Consider the following 14,873-nt stretch of genomic DNA (forward strand, 5'->3'; position numbering starts at 1 on the left):
TCCATACATTTCTTCTTCATCGGTTTGATTGTATGCCTTGTCCTGAGTATTTGTCCACGTTTTACTTTTCATCTATGTTACACATTTTATACAAACTCTTTCCATTATGACTATGACTTCTGAAAAATTGACTGGCAAGACTGGTCTGCTACAACAGTATTCAATGAGCAGGTGAATAATTACAGGATAGAGAGAGAGAGAGAGAGAGAGAGAGAGAGAGAGAGAGAGAGAGAGAGAGAGAGAGAGAGAGAGAGAGAGAGAGAGAGAGAGAGAGAGAGAGAGAGAGAGAGAGAGAGAGAGAGATAGATAGATAGATAGATAGATAGATAGATAGATAGATAGATAGATAGATAGATAGATAGATAGATAGCTAGATAGCTAGATAGATAGATAGATAGATAGACCGAGAAACACTGATTGATTGCTTAACATATCGTTAGTATGATAGACTGGCTTAGTCTAACCATATACTTACTTATGTTACAGGTAATACCTCCCCACCCTGCGTCGCATATGCACGTAAATGTTGTGAACTGATTGTTACAATATCCGTTTTCACAGGGGTCAGGGTTGCAGGCATCAAGAACTGAGATATATGAAAGAACAAGGACAGCGAAGACGGAAACGTTAGACACTAGGCATGGTCGTCTATGGATCCCATCCATACGCGAAAAAGCAAATGCCTTAATGCTGTAGAAATGTTTGAATTTATGACGGTTACTAATCGTTTGCACCTGCTTGAACAGGGTCCTAGGGTGAATAAGTCGAATTTACATTGTATGCATATTGACTTTTAATACAGTTAGCTTTATTTACCACAATTTTCGCCCATGTTCTACAGGTACTACACTGTAATTCTCCATGCTGAAAACAAAAGAACTTACCGTTTTCACAGTCAATGCCAGAGAATCCGTCTGGGCAGTTACATATATAGAATGTGCGCTGATTGTTGCAGACGCCGCCGTTTAAACATGGATTGACGGGATTACATAGATCGATACCTAAGGAAGAACGACATAGCAGATCAGATTGTAACCTCTGACCCTCAAATACAAGGGGTCACGCGCTCAAATAACGTAGCTAAACATCAACAAATTTAACAAATCAACTAACTCATCAAGTTTTAAGAACTTAATTATGGTACCGTCAATGACAAGTACACTGTGCAGTTCAAGTGTAACGGAACATCCAATGCGGCGATGCGGCTGTTCATAGAACGTAGCGTCCTTAGTTGGTAGCTTTCACCATTGTCTGCCTGTCTCCGTTTCGTTCATTACATGAAGGCCCTGTGTACTTCCATGTTTACCAGCAATGGCAACGACTCCTTTGACGTAACAAACGGATTCTCCACCACAGAGGAAGATCGGTTTTGACTATTTTGTACCAGAAGTAGTGTTCAACTCACCCGTTTCACAGTTTATTCCTGTCCAACCGGCTAGACACTGACACTCGTAGGAGGTGAACTTGTTAATACAATTGGCGCCATTTTGGCAAAAGTTTGGAAAGCAAGCGTTCTTCTCTAGAAGTGATAATAGAGAAAACAGCAAGTTTGTGTACGGTCAAACAATATCAATACAAAAATTAAAAGGATCATACTAGTACCATGAGAGAAATGGGTTTTTTTATTTGTTAACTTTTTATTCGAATTGTGTAGAATATTTGAAAGCAAAACAACAAAAAGTAAAGATAAACCATTTTGCGGAATACCTACCATATTCACAGTGGATGCCTTCATACATTGGAGGGCATGTGCACTCATATTCGGTCACCCGGTTGACACATGTCGCCCCATTCTGACATGGGCTTTGATCGCACGCATTGACCTCTGCAAATTCAATCAATGTACGAAGAGAATTCAGAAAGAATAGACGATGACAAATGCTTGCTATTACAGGACAAAACGTAACTATTCCTTCATGTACACACACTATACATTTGCATTACCATTTACTGCTTGCTTTGGCATTACCGCAAGAGGCATGCGCTTTGCTTAAAAACTAGTTGAATTATGAATATTATTGTAAAACATGCGCCAAAGTAATGTAATAATTTCTATTCAGTGATACACATAAATAAAGTACATTTAACGGACCAACGTCGACAAAGTGTAACATGTATTACACAGGAGACATTACCTTAAACCAGTTAAACATGACTAAGTACAAATATTTAAATACACAAGGTAACATCAGTACAAGAACCAGTTAAACTTAAGCCAATGTTATTCGCTGCATGCAACTCTACAAAAAGCCATTCTTATCATGATTGTTAAAGAACACTATAGTATTATAGGCATAATATTAGCCGGGCAAACTATTAGAACAAGCGAAGTGTGCAGGAGAATAATGTTTAAGCCAGCAAACTGCTGTTTATTAAAGCCTGTCAATTAAGACGACGGCGCATTTGTGATGTTCTTATACGGCATACAGTTTTATTGGTTAATGAAGTTTAACAGCTTTACAGCTTGGCACCAGCGATGTGAAGTTGAAATCATCCTGGGCAGAAAATTTGCGTCAGTTTAAACGAAGGAAGGGTTGAGGAAAGTGACAAAGTACGGCCTAGAGGGCACTGGTACGAAATGAGAGGTTTGCTGTGGCGTGCATTGAATGTTTGAGATTTGAATAGTAAATTTCGAGATCAAGAACTTTAAAGAAAAGTGGAATTCCAGAACATATTCGACAATGACTGATTCATTTGATATCGAATGAGATCAGCAATTTCAAGAGATTGTAATACAACTACAGAGTCGGTATATATATATATATATATATATATATATATATATATATATATATATATATATATATATATATATATATATATATATATATGTATATCGATATATCGGTATATATATATCGATATATCGGTATATGTATATCGATATATCGGTATATATATATATATATATATATATATATATATATATATATATATATATATATATATATATATATATATACTGCTATTCTGTATTATAACGCAAATAACAAAGGGGATCCTTGATTTTAAAAGCGATGTACACAGGGCTGTAAAGGTAAGGTTTATTATTATTTTAGTGACCTTCCTCGCAGTTAAGCCCTGTCCAACCCAAGGGACATTGGCAAAAGTAGAAGGTTCTGTAGTTGTTGCAGCTGCCTCCGTTTTGACACGGACCACTGGCACATGGATTGGACTCTGCGTAGGCAACGAGGATAAAAAGAATACGTGAATTTGTTAGTCGGGCGAGTAAGGAGCAACGGGGTATCTGTGAGTTTGTTGTTATTTTGTAAAAGTACGTGATCGGTGATATAACAACAGTGTCATCCATTCACTCAGGCGATGAAACACTCAGTTGTCATATTTAGTAAACAGATACATTGGGGTGTACATTTGTACGATCCTGCAAAAAAACTGTGTTTAATAGCTCTGATATGACTTGACATTGATCTGGTGTACCTTATGTTTTAAACTTGCCATAAATCAGAATGGCGCGTAAAATGTAGTTTTCGGGCGGCAAGAGCGAAGGTAAGTGGATGTATCTATAGTGTTTGGCATAAATCATCAGTAACCTAGGGAGCCTTCATGGTTAGCAATATGGTTGGACTCTCCAGGGAAAAACATCTTAGTTTGTAAGTTTCGTGTCCATTTAACTTAATTCGAGCTTTTTAGGACTGAAGGGTAACATAAAACGGCATTGATGTAAACTTTGGGGAAAATTTGCAAGAAAATATACCAATACAAAAGATTGGGTGTTTTCGAGATTCCATGAGCAAACGTATAAACTGTGAGCTCATATCGTAATTTTTTACAAATCGTCTGAAATCGTGGAGCTTGAAAAAAACTCTGAAAACTGTCATTTTTATACATACTATATGTAAGGTCCACCTTTCAAACATTTTGACAAAAGAGTTTTCAGTTACATACCGGCTAGACATACAATAACTGCGTGTTTACGTAACCATTTATATCTTAAGCTTTTTTGGGCTAAAATTATGTCAGTGCTACACTTTTAGACAAGTCGAATAGAATCTCCACATGTCTTTAATGTTAAAGATACGTTGCGGAATTATAAAAACCATAAGGGTGAAAATGACTGGGTTATCATTATTATATTTTTAAAGCATTTATTGATCATTGGTGAAGGTATGAAAAAAATGTGACGAATTCGATTCTGAAATAATTGTGACATGACAATTCGGAAATGAGGTCATGGAAACATTTAAAAGATTTCGAACATTTGTAGAAGTGCATAGCATATATGTCATCGGGCATATCAAAAGATGACGGAACAAAGGAAGATCTTGCTGGACTTAGCTTTGTCACTAACCGGCGTCGTCAGACGAATAACGTAGTCTGATGATAAATTGACTCACCTATATCACAGTTCTTGCCCTCCCAGCCATCGGTACAGTCGCAATCGTAATCGTTGAACTTGTTTGTGCAAATGGCGCCGTTCCTACACGGATTGGGTACACATGCATTTACCTCTGTAATGAAAACCAATTAACATTACAGGTATTTGTATGTTCCGCTGTACAAAGGATAGATTGCCTGCTAAAATTTCTCCTGTGAAAAAGGGCGTCGGATATTAATAACGCCCATCAAGCAGTGCACTCGTTTACCCGTGATGGAATATTTTTGAGGCATTTTGAACATATTGAAGGGTGATCATTGAAGAACTACACTCATCCTTCAGACAAACTACATTTGAAGCAGGCTTTAGAGAAGTACATTTGTTGTCAAAGTACCATACTTGCTATGTTGTATTTTCCACTGTTTTTAAGTATCTGATATCATTAGTTATTAAACACGCCAATATGCATAATTTCACAGGACACGGAGGGGTCATTCATACAACAATTACAATGTAAAACAAACATCAATAAACGCTTAAGTGTCGAACGTTCGGACAGTTTCGCCGCTAGAGACGCTCACTTGGACATTACGTACCGTTGTTACACTGGGTTCCTGTCCATCCTATGGTACACTGACAAGTGTAGTACGTCTGATGGTTGGTGCATGTTCCACCATTGTAACAAGGACTTGCGGCGCACATGTCCACCTCTGGTACACGTCAAACAACGCGGTACGAACAGAGAATTGGCAAAAATATGTAAAATATCGATAACATCACCACACTGTGTAATGCGTTCTCAATTATTGTGTTCTAGTCTTTGAGAATGTTTTCCCCACGTGTCATATTGCAAATGGAAATAGATTTACCCATTAATTTGTGCCCTACTAATTACGAATTATCATGTTTGTTTGCATTGAAATTTGTGCACAAAATTAGGGACAAATATGTTTTCTACTTATCTGTATTACAGAGTTCATGTTTGAGTAACTGCTATGATCGGGTTTCAAGTACAGTGTAGCGTTTCTTACAGTAAGCTAACCAATTTATGAACTCGTTGTCAAGAATGATTTAAAGCAATGATGGGATTGCTATTCACGATCATTAATAGGGTCATCATTTATTTTCATGTGTAAACCGACAGGCTTATCGTAATGGTAGTTTGGTTTCCACAAATACCTTCGCCATGTTGGAAGTGACTGCAAACAGCACAGTTTTACACAGTTATATAAACTCCAAGCAACCTACCGAACTGGCAGTTTGGGCCTTGCCAACCGGGCACACACTGGCACGTGTAAGTAGTGATTAAATTATTGCATGTTCCTCCATTTTCACAAGGGTTGACCGGTTCACACGTGTTGACAACTATAAAATGGTGAAAAACATAAAAAACGCACAGAATATATAGTGTGTTTTTTCATAATGTTTCTCAGTTGTACGAAAGAAGGGATATATAAGTATAAAAGCATATTCACGACAAATAAGTATTCACGCTCTTTTGCGACGATGAGCACTTTTCGCTGTTGTATGGCCAGTCGTACAAAAAAAAGATATTTGCAAAGCAGCTTTCCTACACGAAAGTACAGCTCGGATTACCGCAGACGCTGTATTCTTGTATTTCAGAACATCAAGCAATCCGGATGGAAAACAGCTCGTGTCTGTCTTTCTGTCTGTCTGTCTGTCTGTCTGTCTCCCCCATGAACAACTCAGTGTAATCGAAAATGATGGTTAAAAATTCTTGTATACGAGGTCAAGAGTCACCTGTTTCGCACAAGGATCCAGTCCATCCTAGCGGACAGTGGCATTGATAGGAAGTGATTTGGTTGACGCAGGTCGCCCCATTCAAACAAGGACTGCTAGTGCAGGGATCGATGGCTGAAAATGAAAATTATACGTCTTTGAAAATCTAAATATATCAGGGATGTTCCTGCAAATTTAGTACATTGTTTACGCGGTGCACACGGGACAAAGCCCCATGATGTTTCCAAACCTTGATGCAGAAATCACCTGTCTACGGACGTAGCATGCGTCACACGGTACGATCTTGACTGGCTATCAAATTGATAAATATTATCGTTCGAGCTCATCAGGTGTCAAGCTATTAACCTGGGGCGTTCCCATGTTCAAACCCTGAAGTCGCATAAGCCAGTTGAAAACATCCAAAACTACAAAATATCTGCCTTTGCAGAGTGAACATATAAATGCGATTACCTGTTTCAAATCTGCATAAGAGCAACGTTGTCGCGTGAAATCTTAAGTACTACGACACTTTACGTAGTATATCGATAAGAAAAAAAGGCATTAAGGTCGTTGTAAAATTATGACTTTACCCTTGCACACTCACCAAGTTCGCAGTTTCTACCGGTGAAACCAAAAGCGCATGTGCAGGTGAATCCATTGATTAGGTCCCTGCAGGTGCCGCCATTGAAACAGGGTCCACTGCTGCACTCATTGATTTCTTGGAGTGAAGGAGTACAAACATCAAGTTAGCACTTTTACTTCTCAAAAATATTGATAAACTGTTCTAACGGCATTCAAATTAATATAATAGTATGTCACAATAATATAAGTCCTTTCGCATTGGCGTGATTTGAATTTAGCGTTAAAAAAAGCTGTTGCATTTGATAAGTTTCACTTGACCAAAAAAAACAAAGGTTGACAACGCTACATATGCAATTTAAATGTACCATTTTCTGTTTTATGTACACATTTTTGTGTTGCTTTTCGCGATATAATACTGAAACATACATGGAAATGTTTCAAAACATTATCCATCCCAATACATTTACAGTAATATGATTATATAATTAAAATAATAACGATATACACACGTAGGTGCATACTTTCTCAAGATGCAAGGAGATTATGTCAGAGGAATGGAAAAGTAATTCATGATGAGAAGATTGACACATTCCGTGGCGATTGTGGATCTTTCAATTGCGCGAATTTAAAAATTTCACGCGCATACCAAATATTATTTGCTTGCGAGATTTCTAATAAACAGCGTTTAGTGATACAGTAGATGTTTCTTAGAATATCTGATAAATATCCGATTCATTTGTGACGTAGTACGAGCATCGAAAGTGAAAAAGACTTTACGGCAACTTCTTGAAGTATCAAAAATAAATAGCAGGGGTCAACATTCATAGTTTGCTAGTTGAGAAACAAATAACCGAACATTTAAAAGAGGTAGATCAGAAAAAGAGGTAGATCAGAAAAGTATCAGAAAATGCGATAATATGAATATCTTTCCCCTGGGCGCACTCTACCTTAAAGGGACTACTTCAATACAGTATGTTGAACGAACACAAAGAAATAAGTTACATTAAAAAGTGATGATATCGCCATGGATATCTATATGCGATCAGGCGGAATAACTTTCATATCTGTTCTTACCTGTTTCACAGTTCACACCTGCCCAGCCAGGGGCACACGAACACACATAGTAAGAGAAGTAATTTACACAAAAACCTCCATTCATACACGGGTTGCTGATACAAGGATCGGATTCTGTGTTATCAAAGAACAAAAGTTGATTGTAAATTAATTTGAATTTATGTTTAAGTCTTCGGGTTTGAACAGAAGCTATAAAGATATCTTAGGAAATGAAATGAATTGGTCCTGATGGAAAGTAATGACAAGTTTTGGAAAAAAAGGTCGTAAACGATAAGAAAGATCTTTTGAAATGGTGGCGACGATGCGCATTCTTAGTATGATGAGACGGCTATACGTCACTTCTCTTAATTATGCATGTGCTCGAACACGCGTCATGACCACCAACAGAGGCGACATGGGGCAGGGGGTGGGGGTTGGGGGTTGGGATTCACGGCCGAGATGCGCTAAGAGGAAATTTAAGCTCACCGATACTGATGGTACTGTAACCCAGATAAAGTAACCACGTCTAAATCGAGTACATACCGAGCTATTAAAATGTGTATTAACTATTGATATGTGCATGTATGTGATGTTAGTTGGCGGAAAAGTATTCACATCTTGCTCACAGCTCTGTACAGAATCTTTTTCAAAAAAAACATCTCGATGTAAATTTCTGGATAAAAGGATAAGATGAAGAATAAGTAAAAGAATCGGGGTTAGCGTACATAGAAATAGCGTAACAGTTGATAATTCTAATAAAAGAAATAAAGAAACGACGGGTTAGAAAGCGCATGTGCGAAACCGAAAAATGTGAGTACATGTCTACATACGTACTACAATTCTACGATGTTCGGAGATGAAGCACGAGTATGAAAAATGCCAAAGCATCAAAAAAGAGTTTCCCTACAAAGAAATCTGAAAATGATGGCGATTACAGCGTAATTTTCGTCTCTTGTATTTTTTCCACACGGATTAAAATTTATTCATTCAAGAGATTTCTGTGATGGAGGGATATTTTCTTGGGTGTGACATTTGGCTGAAATAAGTTTCTTTAAGTGTAGGGAATTCGCTGCAATTAGTAAGTTTAAAACAAAAATAATCATTTTATGAAGTTTCTGTGAGATAGCTCTGCGCATCTTCTTTTTATTTACTTTGAGGGAATACTCTTTTTAGGCTTGGCAATTATTGAACCTGTTTCACAATGGGTTCCGTTGTACTCGGGGGTGCACTGACAGACATAGCCGCCGAGCTGATTCTGGCAGATCCCGCCGTTCAGGCATGGAGCGCTTGCACAAAAGTCCACCTCTGCGAAACATGCAAAAACGGTAAAACAAAACATGTCATCAATAACATGCAAGGTTCAATCACCTTAATTCCCGAATTAACTTCACACAAAAATGAAGAAAATGTAGACACTAGATAAGATTTGTGTACAAGAAGTGGCAAAAATGATAAATTGTGTCAAGCAACGAGAAAAGGTGATGTATGGGTGATAAGATTTCGCCGTGTAACAGAAAGGTGCATATGACAGCACGTGGACAGCAAACACTTAGTGATTAATGTCTCGGATAAGTACACGGTTAATGTTCATTTTCGCATTGCAGCTACTGGATGACGATCTGTGTATTGCAGGCAGCGTGCTCCAAGATTAAGGCTTGTTTCAACGCCGCGCATTATCAGAGAGCTATTTCACATGATTTGCATTTTCAAGGCGCAAGCCTTATCAATATCTCTGTAGGCCGTACGGCTACTACGCTTATGTACACTTTACGCATGACACATCCATGCATTTGAACACGGTCCCTCCACAAACGGTCAAGAAACGCTTTTGTTCAAAGGTGCTAATCACCTACACAGTTGCAACAGTCCGCGTTGCGGTGGACGCAGGAAGCGAATGACGTCATAGGCAAGTTAGCGTCTTGTTTCAGTGGCGTCTTGTGACACGGTCCCGCTCCGGTATCCTACGATTTTCAGTCAATCAAGCTACTTTATTTTCATCTTTCTGCACTGTTCGCATGTATTTGAAGACTGGTGAGAAGATGAGTAAAACAGTTTCTTAAAGATCTCGGTCACTATCGAGAAATCTTGGATGATATTTTATGGCTGAGTTCAGCCATGAGGTGATCTTGACCGACGCCATGCATTTCGGAAACACAGTGAATTTTACTCCCCCGTTTGTTTTTTCACCTTTCATCAAAAAAGTAAGTCATGCACCTCCTAACAAGGCAAAGACTTCAAAAAAATAGGGAATCGTGTTGTGTTGTTATTTTGAAACCTAATTCGACAAGAAAATTAGTCTTTTTTGCCGCGTTTATATTTTCAACTGAAAACAAAATGGCGCCGCTTGGGATCGATGAGTCGTACCTGCATTACATGGGAAAATCCTAAAATGTCTTCCTAAACTCCCTTTTGATGTCGATTTAACATGATAATTCCTCAGTTCCAAACTTTGAGAGTTCGATTTGAAATTTTTAATCGTTTTCAACAAAATTCAATGCACGAAATCAAGGAACTCTTACGATGACCTTGTTTTTGCAAGGTGCTCCCGTCGACCGTGCGTCGACCCATTGAGAGTTGGCGTTATGGTAATAGTGCAACGTTTTTTCCCCCTTTTTTTCTCCTTTATCGATCGTTCAGAGGTGTCAAGTGCGTCCCTATCGATTGTACAGTCTTCTCAAAAGTAGGCAATCAGGTTCATGACGGAATCTGTCTTTCTTAAAGACACAAGTTACTGCCAACCCAATGTTTTGATTTTGTCGACCTTTCAATTCTCAGACCGCCAAATTTAGAGAATCTAGAAACCCTACAGTGTCGCGACATTTGGTGACATGACCTCCCCAAGCCTGGGTGCCAAACTCTCTGCCATGGATTTTGGAGGGACCGTGATTTGAACACTTGTACAAATCATTATGCATATGATAATATGCTGGTATCTATTATTAAATGGAAGTTATTATAGAAAATGTACAGCATTGCAATGGCGTAATATTCATTGTTAGTAAAGCAAATATGAGCGCTTCCTTCTATTGCAACCTGCATAGAAAAATTGTTATTAAGTTAATAATTAAGATACTTGTTAGTACGTCTTTTAACAAAAACTCATCTGTTATTTTTGTTTTTAGGTAAACCATAAACCCTCTAGAAAACTCAAGGGTCTATATGTAAACATGGTGGCTTGTTATTACTTTGAAGATGCCAGTGCAAATCACAAATGTATTCAACGGGAAATGGTGGCAATTTTGTGATATCTTCGTAATTAATATGGCTGTTCTGGGGCTTCTTATAAATTACGATTATGTCTTGTACATATGTAAGGTAATTGTTCCCTAGGTACTCTCCGATCGACATTGCAAAGAATATTATTTAACTTAGCGACTCTTAGCGAACTCACAATTTGCAGACTTTGGTCCTTTGCCACCAAAAGGCTGATTGTGTGTAACAAAATGTCATGTGCAGTTTTACTACAAGAACGTGAAAACTGAAATACGTTGTCATATTCTAAATGGCTAATTCATCATACAGTTTGCTGGAATAAAAGAACACGTCGAGATTTAAGGTCACACCTGATTCGCAGTTTGCTCCCGTGTAAAACGAGGAACACTGGCAAATGTATCCACCGAGCATTCTCATACATACACCACCGTTGAGACATGGGTTACTGGCGCAAAAATCGATCTCTGTAACAGAGTTGTAATAAAAACCTAAGTATCAATATACGACATAGAAACATTCGCCATTTTCATCTGTAACAAATGTATGTCATTTCTATCGCGATCTTAATTGTGAATTTCTACACATTAAAAAGTTAATGTAGTGGCTGTTAGTATGATTTTGGTAAAACAGAGACCTAGGTATAATTGTTAATAACGTGTAAACGATGGAAAACCTTCGCGTATACAAGGTACGTTTAATTTTAGATAGATAAATAACAAAAATGGCACCATCTGCTTTGCAATATTTACTTGCACTCGAAAACAAGGTGAACGTGAGTAAAATTGGACTACCGTCCATTTTTTTCTACTATGATCAGGACTGTATCGAACATTTGTACATAAATTTTGAATTATGTCCATACTTTTTATTGTTTTAGTTCAGGTATACTGCAGATTACAAACAAAAAGAGTAACGATTTTGTGGTTTAATGTCACTTTAACGACCTGTTTCACATTTGGCTCCGGTGTAGGCGTTGGTACACTGACAGACATATCCGCCCAACTGGCTGTAACAGATGCCGCCGTTCATACAAGGGTCGTTGGCGCAGTAGTCGATTTCTGAAAAGCGGTGGATACCGCAATTTAATCGTTAAAAAGAAAATAAATCATACATTCAGGAAAACCAACATCATCTGTTCGATGACAGATCTGTCCTATTGTTGTAAAATACACATCATGCAACATTAAAATCAAGAAACATTCGCTTGGATCTATTGATAATGGCGCAAAAATTATGATCGCTCTGGGAACATGAACGCGCTGCGCTGTGGAGTGAAATATCGCGATTACATGTGAAAACATTAGTGGTGAACTGTTTACATGGGGATTGTTAACGATGATAATATGTTAGCATGAATGAGATGTATATGGAAAGTAATAAGTCATTTCCACATTTGCCTGTAGATTATTATGTAAATGATTTTTTCTATGAGTCGCTAAGCCTTAACAAAATAAACATATGAACTTCACAAAGTTCAATGAAGCATACTATTAGAGTGTGAGATGAATTGTGCTCATTAATAATTCTAATAATCATTATTTATTTTGTTATTGTTATATTACATTTACTGATTATACTTTAACTAATAAAAGTAAATACACCGCTGGCAAGTCTTCAGTGCAACACCGTCTCCTTAGTGTTTGTTTTTTCTACCCGCTATACCATTACATCACCGTTATAAATTTAGATTTTGGCGTTCCAAACTCTGAATTAATATCCCAACCTATATCACAGTTTGTTCCTGTCCAGCCGGTGCTACAGTGGCAGACATAGCCAGTGATTGAACTGGTGCAAGTGGCTCCGTTGTGGCACGGGTCGTTCGCACAGAAGTCGTAAACTGCTCCGTGGAAGAGATTTAAATGACGATGTTTACTCCAATAGATGTAATTATATTTTCAAGGTCTGGGGCATTCATCACATAACAAACACTAAAATCAAGTATCAGTATACATTTAAACATACCACGTTGAATATTGGAAAGGGACTAAACCTGACGAAAGCCCAATTCTGTTGCCATTCAAAATTTCGACTATTGCTTTTGATGCTTCATATACACTTGAAGTGTCATTCTTTCCGTGTTGACGTTCAAAAAGTAGCATTGCTGTCATTTATCTCGCCCACATTATGGTGAGTTCATTCTTTTAGTATGTGTGAGTAGCTCGACGTAAAAGGCTTGTTAATGCCCGTCATACATTTGCTTAAACTTGCTATAATAACATTTGATGTATGCTTATGCTAACCTAGCCCGCAGTTGGGTCCTGTCCACCCGAAGGGACACTGACAAACATATCCACTGCCGGTGGTGATGCACGTTGCATCGTTGAGACAGGGGTCACTAATGCAGTAGTCCATTGCTGTTGGTTAAATCGAAGGTGTATTCAGGCATTAAAGCTACAAGAAAATCGGTCAGCCAATTTTAACATCAATTCACAATGTCATACATTGCGCATGTTTGAACAAGTGTCAAATAAATAGGATTCAAAAGTACCCGTGTAACTGCGAACTCTCGGAACTCTTGTTGCAAGACAGGATTACATTCTTACAACGGTAATGATAATAGAACGCAAAAGTCATCATTCCGTTTACAAGGCCAACCACGGACCGACAATCAGTCAAATCTACGCACTCCACCAGAAGTGGTCAATCTTGTGTACTGAATCTTCTTTACGATGGCGCTCTTCTATAGAATGCGTGACCTTTCTTAATGATCAACAAAAAGTGGAGTGATTGTGTATCAACATCCACCCCTCCTTCGTTTTACTTATAGAAGCGATACCCGTAACATTAACTGCTATGGAGTGTATTCTGATGAAATGCAATGGAATAAATGCATGTGAATTTATGCAAGTTTTCATATAATGACTACATTAAAGAGAAAGACAACGTATCTGTTGTATTACGCTTGCGATGTAAGACATGTCACACAATAGACACTATCCTCGCATAATATTAACAAGAGGTTAAGAAAATTTACAAATGATCAAGTACACTTAAACCTCAACATGGACAGCACGAAGTCTCAAATTCCCATTAAGGTGTTCCGAGATTAAACTAATTCCATCCATGGGAGCTGAATGGAGCGCATTCAATATGTGGATAAGATGTCCCTGTTAGGAGGACATGCACCAAGAACACAGATATGTTTCATGCACCTTTGTCCACAGATACTTCGAAAAGCTTATACATTATGGGCAAACCTATAAAATTGCAGTTTTTTCCCCTCCAGCCAGTTGCACAGTTGCAGACATAACCGTCGATGCCGTTGATACAGGTGGCGCCATTTTGACAAGGTTGACTACCACAGAAGTCTAAAGCTGCGGTGATTTGGAGAAAAAACAAAACGCAACAGAAACAGAAAATTGCCAAGTTATATATTTAGTTGCACTTACGCATCATAGACATTATCCAGATATAGACAGAAATATGCACGAGTCTCGAATGTTTCGCCTCTGACAATATAATAATGTCATTTTAAGTCTGCTGCGATGGATTTTAAAGACGAACATTCATTGCAATATTTACAGATATGTATAGCTTGTTTAGGTAAAATATGGAAATTTCGCCGGATTTTGAATTATTCAGACCGATTTATGAAGTGACCCTGCAATAACCAGTAGTTATGTGCCATGCAACCGAAAAAGAGAACATTTTCAAAAGGCGTTTCTGCATTAAAGAAGCCATTTCATGAATGGGATCTATGCTCGTTCAAGTGCAATCAAAACGTCATTTTAAATAAGATACAATTCGAGTTGGCTGTTTCTTTTCAATTTATAAATGATATAGACACAAAGTGCCTATGTACAGTTTACAAAGGGGCCAGCAGTTTCAGATGCGTACTATTGTCACATGATTAATACATGGCACTATGTGATGTATCCAGAAGACACTGATTACATTTAATGATAGGGTCGTGTGAACTAACAAGTAATGCACGGTCTCAGTGTTTCTC

At 38.0% G+C, this 14,873-nt stretch overlaps 1 protein-coding gene across 7 annotated transcripts in view; it reads right to left on the reverse strand.

Moving 5' to 3' along the window:
* The window catches only part of LOC139151080 (neurogenic locus notch homolog protein 1-like), a 79,467-nt gene that overhangs the window by 16,040 nt on the left and 48,554 nt on the right, over positions 1–14,873 (reverse strand). For 4 of the 7 annotated variants that reach the window (XM_070723614.1, XM_070723616.1, XM_070723613.1 and 1 more), the window contains 17 exons: positions 14,122–14,238; positions 13,165–13,278; positions 12,648–12,761; positions 11,869–11,982; positions 11,275–11,388; positions 8,903–9,016; positions 7,733–7,846; positions 6,681–6,794; positions 6,098–6,211; positions 5,585–5,701; positions 4,933–5,046; positions 4,356–4,469; positions 3,064–3,177; positions 1,712–1,825; positions 1,406–1,519; positions 885–1,001; positions 476–586 (listed from right to left, as the gene is read on the reverse strand). In XM_070723614.1, the coding sequence (XP_070579715.1) occupies positions 476–586; positions 885–1,001; positions 1,406–1,519; positions 1,712–1,825; positions 3,064–3,177; positions 4,356–4,469; positions 4,933–5,046; positions 5,585–5,701; positions 6,098–6,211; positions 6,681–6,794; positions 7,733–7,846; positions 8,903–9,016; positions 11,275–11,388; positions 11,869–11,982; positions 12,648–12,761; positions 13,165–13,278; positions 14,122–14,238 (1,944 nt within the window). The remainder of the gene's footprint in view (positions 1–475; positions 587–884; positions 1,002–1,405; positions 1,520–1,711; positions 1,826–3,063; positions 3,178–4,355; positions 4,470–4,932; positions 5,047–5,584; positions 5,702–6,097; positions 6,212–6,680; positions 6,795–7,732; positions 7,847–8,902; positions 9,017–11,274; positions 11,389–11,868; positions 11,983–12,647; positions 12,762–13,164; positions 13,279–14,121; positions 14,239–14,873) is intronic. The other 3 variants (XM_070723619.1, XM_070723615.1, XM_070723617.1) reach the window with 3 other exon arrangements.

This window comes from Ptychodera flava, chromosome 15 (assembly GCF_041260155.1).
Source record: "Ptychodera flava strain L36383 chromosome 15, AS_Pfla_20210202, whole genome shotgun sequence".
Classification (NCBI taxonomy): Eukaryota; Metazoa; Hemichordata; class Enteropneusta; family Ptychoderidae; genus Ptychodera; species Ptychodera flava.